The sequence below is a fragment of the Lepidothrix coronata genome, unplaced genomic scaffold, assembly GCF_001604755.1.
Source record: "Lepidothrix coronata isolate B3197 unplaced genomic scaffold, Lepidothrix_coronata-1.0 Scaffold91, whole genome shotgun sequence".
Classification (NCBI taxonomy): domain Eukaryota; kingdom Metazoa; phylum Chordata; class Aves; order Passeriformes; family Pipridae; genus Lepidothrix; species Lepidothrix coronata.
Window position 1 is genome coordinate 999,620 of NW_016690271.1, and position 22,924 is coordinate 1,022,543.

The 22,924-nt window shown below is 46.9% G+C and overlaps 2 protein-coding genes across 2 annotated transcripts in view; one reads left to right on the plus strand and one right to left on the minus strand.

Moving 5' to 3' along the window:
* Positions 1 to 1,818, minus strand: part of FAM57A (family with sequence similarity 57 member A) — a 4,535-nt gene extending 2,717 nt beyond the window's left edge. Inside the window, exons 1-2 of the mRNA XM_017821664.1 lie at positions 1,437 to 1,818; positions 700 to 783 (exon numbers count right to left, since the gene is read on the minus strand). Of these exons, the coding sequence (XP_017677153.1) occupies positions 700 to 783; positions 1,437 to 1,558 (206 nt within the window). The 5' untranslated portion in view covers positions 1,559 to 1,818. The remainder of the gene's footprint in view (positions 1 to 699; positions 784 to 1,436) is intronic.
* A 115-nt stretch (positions 1,819 to 1,933) lies between these two features.
* VPS53 (VPS53, GARP complex subunit) overlaps positions 1,934 to 22,924 on the plus strand; it is a 64,258-nt gene continuing 43,267 nt past the window's right edge. The window contains exons 1-7 of the mRNA XM_017821663.1: positions 1,934 to 2,049; positions 4,307 to 4,387; positions 5,322 to 5,371; positions 6,158 to 6,224; positions 20,895 to 20,981; positions 21,258 to 21,373; positions 22,533 to 22,652. Coding sequence (XP_017677152.1) covers positions 1,966 to 2,049; positions 4,307 to 4,387; positions 5,322 to 5,371; positions 6,158 to 6,224; positions 20,895 to 20,981; positions 21,258 to 21,373; positions 22,533 to 22,652 — 605 coding nt within the window. The 5' untranslated portion in view covers positions 1,934 to 1,965. The remainder of the gene's footprint in view (positions 2,050 to 4,306; positions 4,388 to 5,321; positions 5,372 to 6,157; positions 6,225 to 20,894; positions 20,982 to 21,257; positions 21,374 to 22,532; positions 22,653 to 22,924) is intronic.

The window sequence follows — 22,924 nt, forward strand, 5'->3', positions numbered from 1 at the left end:
TGTGTATTAAAAACAAGTCTGCAATGACCGACGGGGCAGCCCTTCCTAAAAATCAGTGTGTGACAGTCAAATTCCAGCTCAGCATAATTATATTCTTCCCTCCTACGATCTTCTCTGCTAGTCTGGATAATAGCTCTGTTTTTAAGTCTTCTGACCCAGATTACACTATCACTCTCCTCCTGAGAGCCACTTATTGGCAGTTTATCTCAGAGCATTCAGGACAAGGCAACGGGATTTTCTTTCAGAGCAAACTCCATTCTGATTTTCTCATTTCTGGACTCCTTCAGAATCCCTTTGGCACGGAGAAGACGCTGCATCTCTAAAATCAGTTCTCGCTACGTCTGCTTGACTCGGTAGTGATTTCAGCTTCCAGCAAGGAGACTCCCTACCCCTTTAGAACCGATGAGGTCTATATTTTTTGCTCACACACAGCCTGTGTTACAGCCCATCCTGTGGAGGAGACTGTGCTGGCAGAGCAGCCCCATGTCTGAGCGCTCGGAACAAGCCGGTGCCGTGGAGGGGGGGTGTACAGCCAGCACATTGCCCAACCCTTCACACAAAGTGGAGGAAAGGGGAGCATGAAACTGGTTTTCCTCTCCCCTCTGTACGTGCAAGCCTTTGGCATAAAACATTCCAGCCCTGGAGCTGGCCAGGCACATCCTCTGCGTGTTCCCCGAGGGACAGTGGGCGCTGGGTTACCTGTCGTACACCACGTTCTTGCAGCTGAGGATAACCGTGATCCCCGACACTGTGGCCATCGTGGCTTGGACCGTTGACACCAGCCTGAAACCGAGAGAGAGGAAACAGGTCACTCCAAACGTGACCCCAGAAGGGCTGAGGCACAGGGCTGGCACCAGGAGAGCTGGGAGCACTTAGACACCCACTCCATGCACACCCCAGGAGTGTGACACACCACAGTGAGGGGTGGCCATGCCAGTGCTGCCTGCCGGGGACAGGCTTCTTACCAGAACAGAGAGGGGGTTCTTGCCACGTCTCATCCCTTCCACCCCCCTGGGTCAGTGGAGCTGACCCGTTCCCCGTGGGCAGAAGGAGCGATGCACTGGAGCATCCCCGCTCCGACAACGGGTAGCACAGCGCGGGGGGTACGGCCGGGCAGGGCTGCCCGTGCTCGGGGGGATGCCCACCCTCGGGGGCTGCCTATGCTCGGGGAAAGCCCGTCCTCGTGGAATGCCCACCTTCAGGGGCTGCCCACCCTCGCGGGGCTGCTCCGGCCACCGGCCCCTGCTCCCCTCGCGGGATCTGGGCTCGGGACAGCCAGGGTCCGGCCCCCAGAGCGTCGCGGGCTTGGGCATCCCCGGATGCAGGCTCTCGGTGCTCCTGGCCCGCCCGGATCGCTCCCGGTCCCGCTCCCGGTGGGTACCGGCGGCGTTGTCCCGCCGCGGTGCGGTGTCCCCTCCCGCCGCTGCCACCCGTACCTGCCGCTGAGCAGGATGCGGTCCTTGAGGCTCCATCCTGGGGCGGCCCAGCGCAGCAACCGGATGCAGAGGACGAAGAGCCCCGGGAAGAAGGCGGAGGCGAGGGCCAGCGTCCGCCACATGGGGACGAGCGCGCTGACTCCCGCCGCCGCTTGTCAACAGCCGGGCGGGCGGCGGGAGGGCCCGGGGCGGCTCGGCTCAGTTCGGCTCGGGTCAGCTCCGCTTGGATCGAATCGGCTCGGCTCGGCTCAGCTTGGATCGGATGGGCTCAGCTCAGCTCAGCTTGAATTGGATCGGATCGGCTCAGCTCAGCTCCGCTCGGCTCGGCCCCTCTCAGCCCAGCTAGGCTCGGCTCAGCTGGGCTCGGTCCGGTCCAGCCCCGCCGCCGCCGCCGGGACTCGCCCCGCTCCGCCGGGCGGGAGGCCCCGCCCCCGCAGGCACAAGCCCCGCCCCTCAGCGAGACCACGCCCATATAGGCACCGCCTCCCGCACAGACCCCGCCCCTCAGCGCGGCGGAAGCGGCGCCGCCATGGAGGAGGACGAGCCGGAGCTGGAGGCCGGGCTGGAGGCGGCGCTGGAACTGGTGCCCGCCGTGCAGGCCGCCATCGAGCAGGTGCGCCGGGACGGGTCCCCCCGTGAGGGGGCAGCTGTGGGGCGCGGCCTGGGGCCGCTCGGTGAGGGCCTGGGGCCGAGCGAGTCCCCGCCGCGCTCTCCGGGCCTTCCCCGCTGCTGGGCCTGAGGAGCCCCGGGCAGAGCCCCGTCAGCCCCGGTTGGGCTCGGACCCCCGGGTCCGAGGTGCTCGGGCCTGTGCTGAGCGTGTCCCCCCCGCGTCCCCATCGGCTCTGCAGCAGCGCAGGGCTCTGTCGCTGGTTGCAGGCGCGTTCCGTGGTGTGTGAAGCACCTCAGTGCACTCGGATGCCTGTGGCTCAGTGGAGGTCAGGGTAATCTGAATGGCTTGTTTTGATTTGTGGCTGATACACAGGAGGGTGTTTGGGCACTGGAACAGGCTCCCCAGGGCAGTGGTCACGGCCCTGACAGAGCTCAAGGTGTGTTTGGACAATGCTCTCACCACGTGGTGGGATTGTTGGGGCTGGGCTGGGATCGTTGGGGTGTCCTGTGCAGGGCCAGGAGTTGGACTAGATGATGCTTAGGATATTCTGTTATTCTGTGTTCAGCCCAAGTCCTCCAGGCTTCCCTGAAACCCTTTGTGGCGCTTGAAGCCTTTCAAAATCCCATGAGAACCCAGGGTGAAACCATGTCTCTTGTCCTCTGTGAGCCTGCACTGCCTGCAGCCAACCCTTCCATCCTAAAAGCTCTTTGCTGTAGCAGAAGTCTGTGGGCAGCAGCAGCAGCTGTCTCACAAAGTATCACAAAGATAAGTTTTTTCATTGTTTTGAATGTTGAGGCTTGTGGCTCACTTCTGATGGCTCTCCCTTGAAGAATTAGGGCAGACCCTGGGAGCTGGCACAGCATCCCAAGTGAGCACCAGGAGGGGGGGGAGGCAGTAGAGCTGTAGGCAGATATTCACATCCTGAGCAAGGGGAGATGTTGAGGATGACACCACCTCCTGCCTTCCATCACTTCCTCACTGGCACTTCTCAACCCAATAACACTGTTGTTCCTTTGAGTGTTCCTTAATCAGCTTTGGGCAAAGCCTGCCCAGTTGTGGTTCAGTGAGCAGAGCTGGCTCAGCTGACCTGCCTGAAGCAGGGTGGGGAGCACAGGCAGGCTGGTGCTCCACCAAACCTGGTGTAGTATTTCTGATTAATGGGTTGTGACAAACTCCTGGGAGTGACAACTCCTTCAGCTGCTCCAGCTGCCTGCAGCACTGATCTCTATCTGCAGTTTGAGTGGAGCTCCTTACCAACCTTTATCTTCCATCTCACCTCTTGTTTCATCTGCTCTTAATACTTGTGGGGGTTTGGGATTTGTGGAGTGTATCTGACAAGGCTGGGTGTGATGCTGCAGCTGTGCTCTTACTATGGGCTGACGTCAGAGCGTCTTCCTCACTCAGCGCAGCCTCATCCTCATGCATGTTTAACTGCTGCCTGCTTCTCCTTGGCCACAGGAGTGACTGGGAAAGCTGCCCAAGAGGGCTGGTTCAGGGACCCATTCCACTAGACCAGGTTGCTCCATGCCCAGTCCAGCCTGACCTTGAACACTTCCAGGGATGGGGCATCCACAACTTTAGTGTGGTAGGAGGGAAGGGAAAGCACCACATTTTAGTCTGCGGGGACAGAAAGCAAAGCCTGGCAGCCACATTTGTATAATTTGAGTTTCTTCTGAGGAGAGATGGGATCTGTTTGCACCACAGCTGCTCTTTTCCCATGAGTAGGAACAATCATTCAGCAGATTCTTATTCTCCCCCTCTTCTGTGAAATGTGGCAAACCCAAGTCTCCAGAGAACTTGTACAACCACTTCTTAATTCTTCACGTTTCCTATTACAAGGCTGTGAAAAGCAAATCATCTGTCTGTCACCACGGGGCCTTGCAAAGCCCAGGCCAAGAGAAGGGCAGAGCCTCAGTGCTGGAGTTTGTTCCCAGACAACAGCAAAAACTTCAGGATGGTTTGATTAATGGCTCGTGTGTCCTGGGAATTCCTTGATGGATTGTGCCAGGGCTGTATGTGGAAGCATGTGTGTAAGTTATCTGTGTTTATCCAGGCTGATAACCACAGGAATTTTGGTAGGTCAGAGACCTGCATAGCATGTGGCTGCTCTACTCCTGGGCAGAGGCCTGGCCACTTGTTAGAACAATGTGAGATACAATCAGAAGTGGGTGCTGAAGTAATTAGAAGTGGTAGATAGTGTGTAGAGTTACAGAAATTATCAGTGGTTGTTGATTCTGTTTGTTTTCCTCCCTCTCTTCAGGTGTTTCCCAGCCAAGATCCACTGGACAGAGCAGATTTCAATGCTGTGGAGTATATTAATGCTCTCTTTCCCACTGAGCAAGTAAGTAGTGCTCCAAGCACAGCCCTCTCAGACTCTACTTTCGTACTTTTTTACAATCAGGTTTTACTTTCACCCTTTACTCTTGGGGTAACCTGATAGTAGATGACTAAAGGTGTGTTTAAACCTGTACCTAAACCTTTTCTTTTAAAGAGTAACACAGCTAATGAGGCTATAACAATAATTGCTTCTTAAATTTGGATCTTACAAGGTTTGCTGTTGTTATGTAGTCTCTTTCTACCCAGAGTGCTTGCTGCAGGAGGAGTCCTGCTTTGATCTTAGAAGTAAATTAGTTTCTGTGTAGATGTTTCTCCTGCAGTAAATGTCATAATTCACTGTGTGTTAATCATTGCTGAGTTCTCAGGGGTTTCAGCCAAATCAGGCAGGTGTTGCCTTTTGCAGGAGAGTCATTCGTGTTTGAACCATTGTTTCTTTTGAGATTTAAAGAATGAGGTTGCTGTGGGCTCATATCTGCACTTTGTCTCCCCCACATCAGCCCTGGGGGGAGTTCTGGACTAACATATTGCGAAAAAGAGATGTTTCTGCAGCTAAAGATTGTGTTAGGGGTGTGTGGCTCTGCAAGAGGGTCTCTGCCCAGGAAAGGCAGAGGCTCTGTCCCCATCCCCACTGCCCACTGGAGGTCACTGTCACACGGCTTTTGGGAGCAGTTCTGCTGACAAAGGACAAGGCAGAGCTCAGGGATAGGGGCAGGCAGGAGCCTTGGCCTGGCCTGTCTTTTGCTGCTCTTTGTGATGTAGCAGAGAAGCAGCTGAGTTGTTGTGTGTCTCAGTTCCTCCACCTGTAAAACAAAGCCATTGCTCTCCTCTTTGTCAGGAGCCACAAGGGCTACAGTGTTCAGGATCACAGCTGACATATATCTTTGTAAAACATCCGCCCTTTCACTTCCCTCTGATTTTTTTTTTTCTTCATATTCTAGTCTTTGGCAAACATTGATGAAGTTGTGAACAAAATCAGATTGAAAATAAGGTAAGTACTTCTCTGTTTCATTGTGTCTCTGGTTGTCACTGAGACTTCATAAATGCAGCCTTTGCACTGTAGCTGATAGGAATTAATTTGCTTGAAAGGCATGAGTAGGCTCAGCCTCGAGGCTAATAGTGCTACCTTTATTATAATTCTTTATATTTCACCTGTATTGTGCAATACATGCCCTTCATGTTATTTTAGCTGATGAGTTGCAAAGTGCAGCTTTGAAAAAAAAAACGACGAATCAAAAAGTACCAAATCTTTCCAGATTTTAGAACAGTTTGAAGACTGAGAGAACAAACTGCCCAGAAGACTCAACTGCCATGAATTTATGTTTCGTGATGCTAAAATATCAATTGTAAAACTCATGTATTTTTTAATTGGCAGTATTGGTCCTATAAGTACAAAACAGATATAAGAGGGCAGGAAATGCTTAGATTTCCTGTGCAGTCTGACATTACCAACCTGCAGTGTTTTAAACAGCACTTTAACATGTGGAAAGCTGAAATGCAAACAGACAAGGCAGAGCTGACAATATTGCTTAAAGGAGGAGAACTGCAAGAAGCCCTGATTGAATTAAGAAATTGATTTTTATTTTTGCAACAGGAGTTTTTAAATGATATAAGATAATGATCTCCAACAGAGAGAGGAGGGGTCAAAAAGTGAGTTTATCATTGGTAGCATTGGCTTTTTTATTTAAAATTGGTTCTGTAGCTGTCAGGGTTCCCACAGTTGTTTGGGTCAGGCACAGAAAGACTGAGTTTGGCATTCTTGGGTTCTTTTCTCCAGGAGGTTGGATGACAACATTCGAACTGTGGTGAGAGGACAGACCAACGTGGGACAGGATGGCAGGCAGGTACGTGCATCTCACCTCTGGTAATGCCAGGGATTCTTATCTTGGAATGATGAATTGAGGAATAGCCCTGGCAGGCAGAAACCTTCTCCTGTAGTTAGTGAGATGTTTCTGTGCCTCTTACACTGAACTGCTGCTCTGACCTGCTTTCCCATCACCCTCCGAAGGGAAGGGAATGGAATGAAGGATTGATTTAAAGATCAAAAGCAGAACCAGGAAGCCTATGGTTGTGCCACTCTGAAGCTAATGATAAAACGAGCAGCATTAAATAGGTACAAGTACATTTGCTCCTGGGTAGGGATCAATAAAAGGCTATTTGGCCTTTTCAATAAGTTGTTTGCTGGAGTTGTTTGTTGGTCGCTGTGCTGATGACTGGCTGCCTCTTCTCCTTGCTTCTCCTGTTCAGCTCTTGGGTTTTTGTTGTCTTTTGCTTGGCAGGTGTGTTTGCTGGGAGTACAGTACTGATCAGCACAGCCATGGCTGCAGGGGTTGTGAGTGCTGAGCTTGGCTTTGCTGATTTTGAGGTATCACCTGGTATGACTGTATTTCCTGTATCTGTCGTGGTTTAGACCAGGAATGTTGAACCTTGAACTGTCAGTCATAATTCTTTCCTCAGTGACTTTTGAATACCAGATTTAAGACTAGTTTGCTGGGATGGGGTAGTCACTCCCTCACCAGCAAGGCTGGCTGTATTTGCCACTTCTCACTGTCATAGCAATTGGTATCTATTTCTAATCCCACCTTTACCACAGTCCGTGACCTCGAGTGAATTATTTAACCTATTTATGCTTTTGTATTGCTTTAGAAAAACATGGGAGATGCTCATCTCTCCCAGCAGAAGTAGTTTAATCATGGTTGCCTGAGTACTGCTATTAAACTGGGGATGTGCTTGGGATGTGGCATACCTGGGAGTGGTGCTGCCTGTAATTACTGCGCAGGGGCGAGACAAGAAATCAACTGGGGAGGCAATTAAAGAAATTGAGGAGGGAGTGGAAACTAGTGCAGTACTTGGAGAGTTTGTGTATGATTGGAAAGCTGGTGCTGTTGTAGCCTTTTGGGCCCATTTGAGGGGATAAAATTGGAGAAGACCACACAAGAGAAGAGCTGTGGGTGAGACTTGCCCTGAGTGCCTCAGGACTTGCAGAAAAGGATGAACGTGGGGAGAGATGAACACAAACAGTGCCATGGGCAGCTGTGCCCCTGGGATGACAGGAGTGTCTCTGTGCTGTGGAGATTGGCAAGGTTTGTTTAGAGCTTTGTCCTATGTCTGTGCTTTCTCACTCTTTAATCCCTTTGAAGTTCTCCAAAGCATGTACAGATGGACCTGGACAGTGTCCTGCTCTGAAGTACCAGGGAGGCAGAGCTGTCTGTGCTGCCCTTTGTTAGTTTGGTTGTAATGGAACAATTAAACTCCTGATTAAGTAAAAACCTTAAAATGTGCATGTGTGTGTCCACGCAGGACGTATTTAAAGTAGCCTAGAGCTGTAGTTAATCGCAAACATTCCTATATTTACCTGTGAATTTTCCAATTTTCCCTCACTTTGCTGCTTTGCAAGGTAGAAGTAAACTTAAAGACAGATGCCAGAGCTTGCAGTTACAGTATTCCTGAATATTCCCTGGGCTGAGGCCAGCAATCTCCCAGGAGTGTAACTATTGTTTTTTACTTCTTGAGATCTTAACAACCATTCAATTATTTTAAAGTGTTAGTTCTCTGGGAAGAAAAATACTTTGATTCTGAAATGCTGTGAGCTTTTTCTTTCTATGTTTCTAACCCAAGCCCACCATTTCATACCTGTATGTGCATTTCACATGTGAATTGCTGGAACCAGGCTGTTGGAGTGGCAGGACTTGGATGGATCTTGAAGGTTAAAGCAGTAAAGGAGCATCAGCAAGCTCAGGCCTTGCATGTGAGCTGGTCACAGGGACGTGCAGCAAAGAAGGTGCTGGGGAATGCTTGAATTGCATTTCATTTAGAGATGGAATTTCATATTTGCCTCCCCACAAGCAGAGGAAACTTAGAAGAAACATTTTCTGTTCCTGTCACCCCTGCACTGTGTTCCCCGAGTTGTGTATCCTGTGTGCTGTCTGGGGGAGTGAGGCAGCCCTTTTCACATGACCATCCTGTTGATACTTGATTGTGGGGGTGAAAACCTTGTTTTTCAGCTTCAGCTGCCTGTTCCTGTGCTGAAAAGTGCCTTTGTTTTACCAGCATATTCTCAGGGGAATCAAGGCCACTTGGAAATGTTTTCAGAGAGCAAGAGGCCTGGCGTCTCCCAGTTGGAGAGGAAGGGTTTTATTTTCCAGTGCATGCTAAGAAATTGTTTTGAAACAACTGAAAACAAGGTGCTGTTAAGGCAAGTCAGTGCTGTGCTTATTTACCTTTTCTGGTAATAGTTTGTAGTTTGGTCTTATGTTAAAATTAGGTTATTTCTTCTACTGATCTTATATTCTTATTAAATTTGTTTCCTCAAGACCAGTATTTCCCTGCAAAATTTGATTGACATATACACGTGGATAGATAATGTCATCCTGTGAGCCTCTCCCTTAGGAAACCCAGGATGAAGATCATTATTGCACTTTATCATAATAACCACAACTGCAAACCACCCTTGATTAACAAGGAAATGGTTGGCAACCAGCTTTTGCAAGAGGTTTGAAACAAAGCTTAAAACCAGCCACAACAATAAGTTTAATTCAATCTTTTCCCATTTGTAACTCTTTACCATAAGAGATGTCTGTAGCCTGTAGTGCACAGTACTTGCAGCAGATTGGCTTTTGGAAAAGCCAAAACTTTGTGGAAAATTCCTGTCTTTTGATTTCCCTCCCTTGACACACTGAGACCCAAGAGGAACACTGCAGTCCATTGTCTCCTTGAAAGCATGTGCTGTAAATAAAAGTGCATTTAAAGTCTTGATTTTGTAGCTGCTTGAATTTCAGTGGGAGCTCAGGATCCTGTGTATTTAATTGTGAGATTGGGCCTGGAAGGTGTTTTGTGAAAGCCCCTTCAGTCACATTCTCTCCTAAAAACCCACGATACAAATGGTAATCAGCGTTTGCAAGCGTTGGCTGACTGTGTCGAGCTAGAGGAGGTGTCCTTGTCCGATGAGTAAATAACAGTTTGAATAAACATCCTTTCAGTCTCTGACTTCCTTCCAAAGGAAACATAAACCTTGGATGCAGTGGCAAAGAAAAAAGATTCTTGTTTAAGTCAAAGCAGTCCAGGAGGGGGTTCCCTGCTGAGACCCTGCCCATGCTTGTTGCCATCCCTGCTGCCCTCGCAGGTGAGGGAGCACCGTGTGCTTCAGGAAACACTCACCTTGCCTTTCCCATCTCCTGTCGGCAGTAACTGCCCAAGAGGGGTTGGAAACCTTGTGCAGGCAATTGATTCAAGTGCTTGTTGGGACCTGGGACCTACCATCAACCCACCCAATCTCTTTTTTTTTTGGTGATGTGTTAGAGACCAGGGATCCAGGCATGTTCCTAGAAGACAAGCCAAGGGTGTTAGCCTTTGACAGCCTGTTTTCTTTTTGGGGAAGGGGCCATTTACCAACTGAGCCCAGGAAAGAGCTTTCCCTCTCTTGTGGAAGAGCCTTGAAAGCTGCACCTTCCCAGCTGTCCAGGAGAGGGGAGCCCAGCCTTGGTTTTGAGACCAGGATGGCGTTTTTGCTGATAATTGATGGCGAGGGAACGCTGCCAGTAGAGACATGTCTGAATAGTGCTGCATGTTATTCTCCCAGTCAGAGCAATCTAAATCCCAGTCAGACCCATGTGTAGCATGCAGCTATGGAAATGTTCTCTCCATGCTCCTTAAGGAAAAGGAGACCTTGGGGATAGAAAGTTTAGAATCCTAATTGCAGATCCAGCCACTGTGCTCCCTGTGATGGAGTCTCCTGTCCCATCTGTCTGGTAGCATGGCAGGGATAATGTGCCCCACTGTCCACTGTGATGATGGAGCAGGCCTTTGAGGTGAATTGTACTTAGGGGACGGATGTAAGAGTAGCTTTTTATAGTCTATCAGCTTTTAAACTGTTTCCCAAATGCACGTGTTCGTATAATTTAGTAGTGAGGTATCTGAAAAAGCAGATTCTGAACCTAAAAATGAAGGTGATCAAATAGATGTGGCCCCAACAGAGTTATTTAAGCAGCTCCCAAGACAGGAATGCTCCCTTCTCCACAAAGCATAATGTTTCCCAGTTCAAAGCATCTGCCTTTTTGAAATTTTGCCCTAGAATTTCCTCCAAATGCAAAAGCCTTAAAATAGTCTGGCTCATTTGGCTTCCCCTTCCTGGTGCGATGTTTCAGTAAAATCTGCAGACAATACCCTGAACCTCAGAAATTATCTCACTAATGATCCTTTTATGGGAGGAAACAACAGCCGTGGGTGGAACATTCCTCTGCAGGGCGTAACAAAATTTTCCTTGGGAGTCCCAGACTTGGACTATTTTGGATGCCTTGGGAGAGGCTGGGAATGCAGGAGCTGCTGCGGTTCAGTTGTAACAGTTTCTGGGGAGCCAGTGGTATCTGATCTTTCCTCTGCAAGGTTTTTCTCAGAGCTGCTGCTGAACTGAGAGTGTGGGCTGACCTTGCTAAGAGCTGCAGTCCAGTTGTGGCATAATTTCCTCTCTGCCCTAGGGTGTAGTATAAAAAGTTCCCATAGATTTTTCCACCGAGCGTTTAACACGCTCCGTACGGTTTGATGTGTCACTCTGTAGTTGTGTTTATTGCTAAAGCTTCTGCATGGACTGGCTGTAATTTTTTTGACAGTTGCTGACATGCCTTTACTGGTTGTTTGGCTGAAGCTGCTGCATCTATCAGGCTTTTGTCCTTGTAGTAAGTAGCCTCTGCCTTTGCTGCTGGTTTAACCCATGACAGTAACTGTGCAATCCCAGGACAGGGTGCCTGGGTGGGTAATGGTGAGGTAGCTTCATCTCATATCCATTCTGGAAAGAATCAAGGGTTCCAAAAGGAGTCCCAAGATCCCAAATGGATTTGTGGCTTTATAGTTTGAATCTAGAAAAAAAAAGTACTTCTTTCTATTATCTCTGGTCCATCTTTGCCTTCCTGCCCCGTGTGCACATTTGCATAAAGTAGATGACTGAAATTGCATCAGTAAGGACTATTTAAAAGGAAAACTTGGTTTATTGCTTAGTGTCTCTGACTGCATTAGAGTCTGGCTCAATAAGTGCTAGAACAAAGTTAAGTGTTAACTAGAAGAGCAAATGAATGTGTCTGGGCTGGGAAAAGCCTTGGATGTTTATCATGGCTGGAGATACTGGCTGATAACTTGGATTGCTTTGGTTGGCTCCTTCTTCATTTTGCTCCATGAGAACAGGGATATATTTTCTTTTTCACAGCTCCAGCAGTACAAGAAAAGAGATGGCAGCTGCTGTGGTTAAATAACAGGAATATATCCTTGGTGCCCAGCCTGAACCAGACAGTTCAGTTGGCCATCCCATCCTTTGGTAGCCAGTGCTGTCCTTTCTCCTGGAATGTGAAAATAAACATCTGGGCTCTGCAGCTGTGGGGAGACTCTAACTGCATGCCCTGCCCTGTGTGTGCTGCAGTGCCTGGCAGTGTTTAAGCCTGTGGAAGGAGGAGGATGTGTCTGGCAGAGAAAAATGCCCACAGGTTGTGGATTTGACAAGGTCGTAGATGGAAGTGTGCTAAATACTTTTTGGAGTTTTTTATTTTAAATAGAGATCAGGAAACACTTTGCAGAATCAATATAGGGAGGAAGAAAGAGTTGAAGATGGACAGTGAGCAGAAGAAGAGAGTGATGCAGGTGCTGCACGTGGCAGAGAGCAGTGGGAGTGTGGTCCCGCCCTGCTCATGGGCTCATCCTGGTTACTGGAGTTTAGAGAGCAGCGTCCTGAGCCGCAGGGCAGCTGGTGGATGGTGTCACTGGAGTCAGCAGCTTGTCTTCCCCAGCTCCATGTGGGCTGAGTTACAGGCAGTGTCAGCCTGGCAGGCAGGGAGGTGATTTTGTGCCCTGTTTGCATGAACATGCTTAATAAGCAGCACTGTTGCTTCAGCCGCTCCCCTTCCCTCCACCTGTTTGTGTGGAGGTGGCTTTTCTGACTGCAGGTTGTGTTTCACACTGAACTAAGGTAGTCAGTGCTTGCAGATCTCCTACCACAGGCACTTGTCTGTCTTTTATTTATTTATTTATTTATGCATATGCTGAGTTCCAGCCATCAGATTGCAGTGTTGCTTCCTTGGCCACAGTGCCCAGGTTTGGCTCACGTGGCTGGTGTTGAAGTGTCCCTGCTGCTGGGACAGCATTGACTGTCATAAGCTCTTAATAACTAATTAAACCTATGTTTCTAAAACATTTGGGGAGCGCTTTGTGTCACAACCCCTGATGTTGTAAGCACCATCTTTCAGTTATATTCATTCTCTCCTGCCTGGCTAAGCTTTATCTCCTGGGTTTTTTTATGAATTGGTCATTATTCTGAAATATGAACATATGAAATATGACTAGTGTTAGATTTCAATACATTTTAAGATGGTGAATGGATTGGGATTAAATATTGCATCTTAAGCTGTGTGATTTTATATATTTTATGAAAAGTCATGCCACAGATCCTGTAAGACTCCAGCTGAGTGATTAAAGTCCCATAATACTCTTTTGTAACCAATGAATAATAAGCAGGAGTTGAGCTGCCAAAATAAATCAAAAGTGAGTTTCATTCAGAGTCATTTCCCTAGTGAATTGTGACAGTTGGACAATGTCCTTCCCTCCTAGAGACACGATGAGCTTTTCTAGCCTAGAACACATTCAGTGAACAGGGTTTCAGGTGAATGGCATGCCAGGAAGAAATAGTGCTGTTGATTCTCATTCTGGCATCACTTTTGCCATCTGCTGCAAAGCCTGGTTCAAGGCAGCAGCAAGTCTGAGCTTGACCTTGCCTTGTGCTTCAGAGTGGAGGTGCCTGTTGCTGTCCTGCAGCCTGGGGCTGGGAACAGGGTCGTGTTTGTGCTGGCAAGAAGCAGGTGTTGGTGCTGGTGGTGTCCAAGGCAGTGCAAGCTGCAGAGTAACCACCAGGCTGTGCACGGCCAGTCCTGTGTGGGTTTGATGCCAACAAAGCGAGAAACCCGGTCTGAAAACAGAAATCCTGACAACAGGCAGGAGACTGTGTCTTAGTGTGGATATTTTTTTTGTTTCCTTTTTTTGACTTTTATTTTGTTGTGTCACATCTTTGGTGTGCATTAATGTTTATTCCAGCTGTGTTGCTTCCGTGCTTACAGCAGGCAAACTGACAGCAGTTCCACTGGGAAATGCCTGCTTGGAGGGTTCCTGGTAGGGTTGTCCATTCCACCCACTTATATCTTCCCTTTAAGGTCTCAACCTGTGCTGGTTTGGGCTGGGGTACAGAGAGAGCCACTGTGAAGAAAATTAACTCTACCCCAGCCCAAACCAGCACGCAACCTGAAGATAAATTCATCTTGCAAAATCTGATGCAACTCGAGTGGTTGCTAAAACTTACCCCACGGAAATCAAGCGGGGCTCTGATATTGCGAATACCCCTGACTGCAGTGTGCAAACCCATCAGCAGACAAATCAGCTGGAATCCCTCAGTCATTGACAGACTCCCCAGGTAAATTTAGTGTGCTTTCCTCCTGATCAAACAGAACCAGGCAGCTCCATGATGGAGTGAGGGCGAGCAGAGGTGCGGGTGTGCGTCATTGCCGAGGGCACTCGGTTATCGAGCGCTGGAGCGGAGGCCTGGCAGGACCAGGTGTGTCCTGGGCACAGGGAGGTGCAGCAAACAGGGCAATCAGGATGTCAACAGGAGCGGAGAGCAGAGACTCACAGCTTAGCTATTCCAAAATAGATAAGGGAAATAATAAGTGTCTGCACGGGGAGTTATTCCTGAGTGATAATAGTGTTTCTTGTGCAACTCACACAATTAGCACTTAAATGGCCACACCGCTGTAGTGCAAAATAGATGCTTGACTGTAAAACTTGTGTAAAATTACTCACTGGAGCAAGACCACTCAAGCCACTGTCACAGCACATCACCACCTTTCTCATGCTGCAGACACCAGTGTGCAGGGGGTGCACCCACTTGGAGGGGTGTTGGACTAGCCCAGGGGTGTAATTTGGATATTAAGCTGCAAGGTTTTGACCAGCACAACCTGGAAATCACCTCTGTCTTCACCCCCTGTGTCTGTCAGTGTTTGTACAACTGTTCAGAATGTGGGGTTTGATTTCTAAGCACGATTTGGGGTTAAGTGAAGGGGCAGTAATAGCAATTTTAAGCTTCATGCAGTGTCGGACATAATCTGCTGATATAAAGTGTTCTGTGCAGCCTGAGTGGTTGGGATTGGAGCTGATGATACAAAACTCTCTTCTTTAGTGACAATTGTAGTGGTTATGTACTATTTGCTGAACTCCTAGAGTAGAAATCTGCTAAAATCAAACCCAAGGGTGATGAGCCCTTCAGGTTTGTCTGCTCGGGGTTATCACTGGCACAGCTGCAGTGCAGCGTTGTCGTGCTCTGACAGACAAGCCCAGGCTTCAGCTGCAGTGGTTTATCCCTGGCTGTAAAACTTGAGGGTTTTGTCTAAAATGAAATCAGTCTGAGAATCAAAGTATATTTCCACCCTTTCTCAGTCTGGAGGGACTCATTCCTATGAAGTTTCAGCGGCAGAAATTGCGAGGCTGGTCACAGTGTGCGAGGGTTTCTTTGAAATCTCCGTGGCTGAGGCTCCTCGGAGAGTTGGGGATGGGAACTTATTTTTAGTCCTGGGTTAGATTTTCATTGATCTGGGCTGTAAAGTGTGGCAGCAAATGAAAGAGGCATTAACACTCGGTATTCAAGAGCGGGGACCAGTCCAGGAGCATTAAATTCTCAGCATCCTGACCACAGCCCAATTTGTAACATTAAAAATACATTTGGATGCTGTGAATTTGGCAGATGTCAAGTGTCTATAAAACACTTAGGAGAGGGCAGCTTTCTGATGTGAATAATAACATTCAATTGAAATATATATTGGCTAGAATCAAATAAAACTAACACGTCTCTAGCACAACACCAGTGAGCAAATAGAAACCATCGAGGTATTTTAACCATTTCTGGGGAAAGAACAGTGTTAGTTTGGTTAATCCCAAAGCTCAGGGCTTCCCAAGCAAGCAAACCTCCTCTGAAAATTTGCTTTTTTCCCCAGTTCAATGACATTCTGTAGTAACATACAGGCCTCTTAATTCCTATTTGCATATTTCCTGGTATTTAATTATTTTCTTGCACAAGATTCCTGATAGGATGAATAAAGAGGTATTTAGAAATCAACACACCCACTAATGAGATGCTGCTTGATAGAGTGATGTGGCAGGTCTGTACCTGGACTAGGAGGGGAGGAGGAGGCTGTGTCCATCTTCAGTGCTGTGGGGATTTGGAGAGACTGGCTGTAATTCCCTGGACTGGTTTTTTTGGTTGGAATATTGTTGCTGACGCTGCTTTTGTGTGTATGAATGTCAGCCTGGCACTGTAAGTCACTGGAACGTAACCTTTTAAAGAATACATCACTTCCAAATCTTATGAATCAGTCGTGGGCTTGTCCCACCTCTCACTTGGGTTATTTTCTTTCCTCCTTTTGCTGCTTGGAAGAGCTCATGTGAAAAGTTGACACAAGGAATGATGTCCAGACTGACCTTAGGAGTTGCTTGGGATAATGCCAAGGAAAGCTGTGTTTTAGGCAGTCTTTTAGTGATTGATGATTTACCTCTGCTCCCTATTGTTTTATACTGGTGCATTTGGATTCTTTTCCTGTCGCATCTCAAGGTGAAGGAGGTTGAAGAGCTGTAGCTGATTCATGTGCTGTGTTTTTCCCTCCAGCTTTAGAGAATTTGATAAACAACCGTGTCACTCACTGTGTGCCCAGCTTACCTGGGCTCTGGCTGTGAGCCAGGCTTGGATCTTCCCCTTCCTGTGTGTGGTTTCTCAGCCTTCTGCTTTTTACCTCTGCTGTGGACACAAGAGCAGGGGAGCTCCCACTGTGTAAATACTGACTGAGAAATGGGGATGGCTAAAAATACATCGTGGTCTTGCACTGGGAGATCCCCTTGTTGTGGCCTTAAACTGGGAGATCTCCCACGTGATCCCCCCCAAGAACTGTGTTTTGGGAACCTGCTTCTGTGGGTGCTGGGGCTGCACCTCCCCAGGGCCTACACATGAATGTAGGCAGTGCCCACAGGGGCACCCCCAGAACCAGAACACCCCACCATCTTCTGCTTCCCTCCTGCATCCAGGACGTGCTCCCAAGCCCGCGCCAGGGCGGGAGATCCGACACTCTACACCGGAGAAGGAGGAAAGTGATCCGTGGCCTGTCTTGTATCCAGCTCTCTGTCTGGAGTCTCTCACCCTGGGGCTGGTCCTGCCCTCTCTGCTAAATTTACAGTTGTCAGAGCAGCAGGGAGCCCTGGGGTCAAACATTACAGAAGAAGCCTTGGCCGCTGCCGGCCACTGGCTCTGCTCTCGCTCTCCTGGGCAGTCAAACCCTCTCCACGCCGTGTTTCTCAGCTGGTGCCCAATATTCAGGGACTCAAGAGGTTGCATAAAATTGAATAAATAATGCTGATGGGTTAATTGTAGCTTGCAGGCTCAGTTGTTGATTAGAGTCATATGGTGTTTTTCCAGTACGTTGCAACCTTCATTTCAACATCCTTGTTTCATATAACCACAACAGATTATGTATCCAGTCTCTTTATTTATCCGTGGTCCTCTGCCCCTGAAATGAACCGCTGTTGGAGGGAAGGAAATGCAATAACTTAACTGCTGGTCGCTGTTTGGGGTGTGTGCATTTACATGTTTCCCGGCTGCACTGATGAGGAAACCAATAAATTAGTAACGCAAGGTGAACCCTGCGTCAGGCCACAGCTGGGAGATTACTGCCTGCCGTTCATCAGGGAAACCAGATCTGCTGGAATAAAGGCAATTCCTGCTCTCCTGATATTGTTTGTGTTAGTATTTCTGGCCAAAATAAACGCATTAATAAAATAATAACAAAAGCAGTAAAAACAATGGTTTTAAAATTCATGAGTCACTGTTTTAGCAGGAGCAGAGTGTGAAGGGAAATGCGTTTTTCCAATACATTGTAGCCTGGAACAGGGCTGTGGTTTCCCCTCTCCTTTTACAGCTGAAAGCATAATCATTAGGTCCATTAAAAAACTTCTATATTACACCTCAAGCAATTAGACCTACTTTCATGCCCCAGATGTGGGTTTTGTATCCCTTAATAACACCATTTATTAAATATGAGGTGTTTTCTTATAACTGAAGTTTGTTTTTCCTTGGTTTTACTCTGTCTTTGCAGTGACCAGGAAGGTGATGGGTTTTCTCCATTATTGGTTAATTTTCTTTATTTCTTCCCTCTATATGCAGTATTTTCAGATGCTACAGTTAGAATGTTACAGCAAAAAAAGGTTTCATTGTTTTTTTTAAACTTCCTTCTGGTTCTTTTTAATTATAGATATGCAAGAAATAACGCTTTTAATTCAGTTTTGAACTGCCCACCAGATCTGTCTGACAGGGCCCTCCTGACTTAAAAAACCATAGATTTTCATGCAGTGTTACTTTCAGCAAATCTTATGTATGTTTGAAGAAATGTTTTTATCTCTAAATGTAAATTATATAAATTATATATTCATTACATAAATATATATATTATAGAATGAATTAGTGTGTTCTGACTCAAGTGAGGAATATGCAGCTCTTTTTCAGGCGGATAGATAAAGATTGATGACTTAATGGCTAAGCAAATATTTGGAAGAAAGTTTATGAGCAGTTCTGATTTACTCAAGTCTGTTGAGCTCGCTGTTGAGTTCCCTGGGTGGTTTTTTTCTATTTTTTATCAGTTATGGAAGTGTTTCCCCTTCTCTGAGACACGCGATGCAGGATTTGAACAGAGCGGCAGCTGCTGTTCGCTCTCTCCCCCCCGCCCCAGCCACGTTATTTCTCACAGCAGCAGGAGACCACAGTTCTTTAATTCATCAGATGGGGCAGAGCACTTGTTGTCTCCTTTGTGTTTTTCCAGAGTCTGTAAGGAGGTAAAAGCTACAAGTGTCAGGACCAGGTGATGATACTTATTTTTGGCAGTTTTAAGTGTTCAAGGACAGAACCCCATTTTCCTTTGGTTGGTGTTCCAGAGGCAGTTTTTAGGTGGGGAGTTTGCCCAGCACTGCATGTGCTGGTTTCCAACAAGCAGCAGGAACATGTTCTTCAGGTGTAAACCAGTTTTCCTGTAAATAGTCTCTGCTGGTTTTTGTCACAATATTATTAAATAGCACCGTGACCTGTTAGAGAAATAGATTGAGTGTTGTTCCCTCACAGTGAGCAAAGAGAAACTGCTGATATGTGGGCAGCTAGAAATCCTTGTTGGGCTGTTACCCGAGTATAAGTTATGGGCAATAACTTTGGAAAAGGTCTCTATATTCAAGTAGATGATATTCTATATCATGAGGAAAACAGATAAGATAGTTTTCCTTTGTGGATAGGGATTCTAATGTAAAACCTGTGAGACCTGGAATCCTCACTCACAGTATTGTTTACTCTGAACTTGGTTGCTGAAGGCTGTCAAGAACAAAAGGCTTTGAGCTGTGTATTGATGCTTAAAGTAGAAACTCAAATGCTGTCTGCCTTGGAGACAAGTTGGAGGTGCCACCTGAAGGGGAAGGTTTGTGGTGGATGGTTGGAGGTTTTAGAGTTCACCTTGGCAGTCATGCCATGGAGAGCTGCTGTGGTTATTGTCCAAGCTTGCATCTGAAAAGCCCTAGGAGAGGGGAATGGGATCAGAGAAGTGTCTAAGAAGTGTACAGCACATTGGGAATTTGGGGTGGTCCTGCTGTGTCTGCATTGCTCTGCTGCGCTGTGTGGTGTGCAGGACCTCCCCAGACTCATTCCAGCTGGTCCTCTGTACCCTCCCTCCCTGTGGTCCTGCATGTGTGAGATCTTAACAAACACCTGTCCCTGCAAGTTGGCTTAGGGTGATCCAGTTTCTTTCATTTGGCTTTGGGTATGAAGGAGGATAACACCTCCTTTTGGAGAATCTTTAATTGGCAGGATAAATCCTCATCTCTTCTTCTGAAGAGTTCAGCTCTGACTTCTCTGGGATCGTGCAGAGAAATTAGGATTTGACATTAGTGCTGAAGCAAAGGGAAACACAGCAATTGGCATCTGAGAAGAATTTGGGGCTGACTTTTTTTTAATACAGACCTATCCAAATCTCAGACTGTGCAGGGCAGCTGCTGCTTGCTTAATAACCCACTTGAATAATGTGCTGCAACCGTGGTCTGGGCCTGAGTACAGAGACAGAGTTAAATATGTTGAAAGGAGCATTCTTTGGTTCTTTGGTTTGCACTTAATCCACAAACCTTTAAAAGGAGGAGAAAATTTAATCCTAGAAGGTGGCCAGGCTGGAGCCCAAGGAGAGGCCTGTGGAGGTGTTCAGTCCTGGTACAGCCATCCCTGCAGCCCATTTGTGTGTTCATGTCCCATAGTGAACATCTATCTGACACCTCTGTGACACCAATCAATAAAGTGTTAACTTTCACATGATTCAGAAGATATTTCAGAGGAGACTTCCCCCCTCCCCCTCTGGAAAATGAATTATAAACCGTCTCCAACTTTTATACTTTTATTATAACACAGCTATGTTCCAGCAAAAGCTCCTGGCAGATAGTTTCCTCATACACTTCCAAATGAAGATGTGTTAAATTTATTTGCTGAAGGAACTTGTAGCTTGTGCTGTAACCTTGGTCATGGGACTGGGTATAAAAACAGAGGGATAGAAGCCCACTTAACAGCGGGAAACAAAGTGGAGCTGGAGCTGGAAATGTTATCAGACTGGGAAGGCAAAACGTGTTGAGTTACTTCAGAACTCAGATTTTGGACATGTGATTTCTGGACATGTGGCTTCACTCATGGAATCCACGTGTAGTTCACACTGGTTGTGTGAGGTCAGGGTGCACCATGGTTGTATGAAGGGGACCAGGTGCCCCAAGAAACTTGCAGTAAAACAGCACAAAAATCCAGGTGAGATCCATTTCCTGGGCTCGACCCTCTTTGCCTGCTAAACCTGTGCCCTCTCTTCTTTCCTCCTTCCAGGAGGAAAGAGCCATTCCTCCTGCAGGTAGGTGGGTGGGAGAGCTGCCCACTCTGAGGGAATCAGCATCATGTTTTCCAACAGGATAATATCCTGCGAATTTAGGGAGGAGTTTAGGCAGGCACTCTGAGTTCTGTATGTAATCTTGTGTATTTTTTAATTAGAATTAATGATGATCATAGAGGTTTTGTGGAGGTTTCATTTTTCTGCTCTAAATATGTATTGATCAGGAGTAAGTTGTACCTGTTTTTCCGCACTGAGTCCATCAAAATCATTCCAGTAACCTTAAACCTGTTTATAGTTCTTATTGCAGAGCTGCTTTCATAGAATATCTCAGTTAGATTTTGCCAAAACATTATTGTAAAATGGGTACTGAAACCCTGATCCACTCAGGTTAAATATTCCAACATGGTACATTGACTTTTGTTGTGCTGATGATATTTTCTTTGTAAGAAAACTGCTCCCTTCCACTGCCCCAGCCCAGGGGCTGTCGAGAGCAACTGTGTATTTCTTAGAAGGTGAAAAATGAATGCAGATTTTCTTTCCACTCTGACCTTGTTTCTTTTCCAGGCTCTGGAAGAAGCCCAGAAAGCCATTCAACAGCTCTTTGGTAAAATTAAGGATATTAAAGACAAGGCTGAAAAATCTGAGCAAATGGTGAGCAGCACTTTCTTTCTGGCTTTTGGAAGGGAGGGAACACTGACTTTTGCTGCCAGTTCATGTTAAGAAGGGAACATTTTTGTCTTTGGTCCTGCTGACTGGTTGGCAATTTGCTGTCAGGCGTGTGTTGAACCTGTACCTTTGTCCTTGAGTTAACAGGGCTGCAGAACTGACACCTCTGCAGTCCCAAAGAGGGGAGAAAAACAGCTTCTTATCTACTGAAAATTTTATTGCTGTGGCTTGAGGTATTAAAAGCGCGTTTTCATTCACTAGGTTAAGGAAATCACACGGGATATCAAGCAGCTGGATCACGCCAAGCGTCACCTGACCACCTCCATCACCACCCTCAACCACCTCCACATGCTGGCAGGGGGGGTGGATTCACTGGAGTAAGTGTGGGAGTTTTCGGTGGTACTTTGGCAGCACCGCTGAGTTCTGAAGTTTGGTGCAGTGCTCTGAATGGGTCTGTCACAGCTGCTTGGGTTTTTGGAGGGAGTTTTGCTTAACAGGCTGCAGTTCTTGATTTTTGCTGGCAGATCCTTCCTGTGCAGCTCTGAGTGACCCTCAGCCCCTGTTGCTGTGTTTAACAGTCTGCAGCACCCATTGCTTGAATTGCTCTGTTGATCCTTGGTGATAAGGATCAGTGTGGCTTCATTAAGGAGCAAGTCAGCCTGTGCAGTTGGGTATCCTCATTAGGGATGTGCTCTTGGGGATTTGGGGGGATTTTTATCACTCACATCTTAAACTGTAATGAGTTCTCTTTTTGGTAAAGGCCTACTCTAGTTTTCATTCTAGCATGAGTTTAAGGAAACCTTACAGCTTGTACTGTGTATGAATTGGAGGTTAAATATTTCTAATAATCCTTTCTGGGTTTTTTAATGTGCTTGAGGAGCACACAGGCTAGAAAAACACAGTTTTTTACATGTTGCATCTGTGAAGTTGCAAGTCCCAGGCACAGCCTGTTCTCGGGTTGTAGCAAATTCTGCACGAACACTGGGTTGTTAAGTGCCGAGAATAAAATTTTACTTAGGCTGCTGTCTCCACTGGAACGATCCTAAAGGATGATATAAAAATAAATTAACTTGATTTTCTTTTTCGCTGTCAGTTCCCTGTGAAAGTTATTAACAGAAAAGTCAAGGCTAATGGCTTTTCAGCATCGCTCTCCTCCCTGAGAAGCTTTAACTCACACTTTGTGTGTGATGACGAATGGCTTCACTCGGGTCATTATAGTGAAATAACATTTACTGCCTCCGGACCCATACTGGGAAGCGGATGCATTCAGTAGTTTACATGTTCTTTGCCAAGTGTTGCTTTTGACATTTATGTTTTTTTTGAGGCATTGTTAGATGTGTGCCAGATTGGTTTATTTTAGCATCAGTTAAGTGAAATTTTAATGCCGCATTGGAATGTTAATGAAGAGTTGTGTATGTTAGAAAAATAAATTTCAATAGGGACAGGCATGACCCAGTGGGGATGAAGTAACCTGTGGAATTACCACCCAGGATTTTCATTGCATCTGCCTTTGTAAATCTTTAATTTCCTCTGCAGGGCTATGACCAGGAGGAGACAATATGGGGAAGTTGCCAACCTTCTCCAAGGTGTTGTGAATGTTTTAGAGCACTTCAACAAATACATGGGGATCCCTCAGATTCGACAGCTCTCTGAAAGGTAAAAGGTTCAAATCCTGAGCACTTACATTCCTGCTGGGAAGGAAGGTTAGGAAATGCATTAGACAGGTTCAGTGTCTCAAGGATGTGAAGGCTGGACATGGTCCTTTGAGATTTTTTCCAGCCAAAGCAAACATGTTAAAATTGGACACAGTTTGCTCAAATCTTGAGCAACACGTTGTGTTAAATAACAGTAATTAGTATGGATGTGATTCATGAGTGTTCTGTGCTTCTCATTTGGTTTTTCATTTTCTTACCTGGAGTGATCTGTGG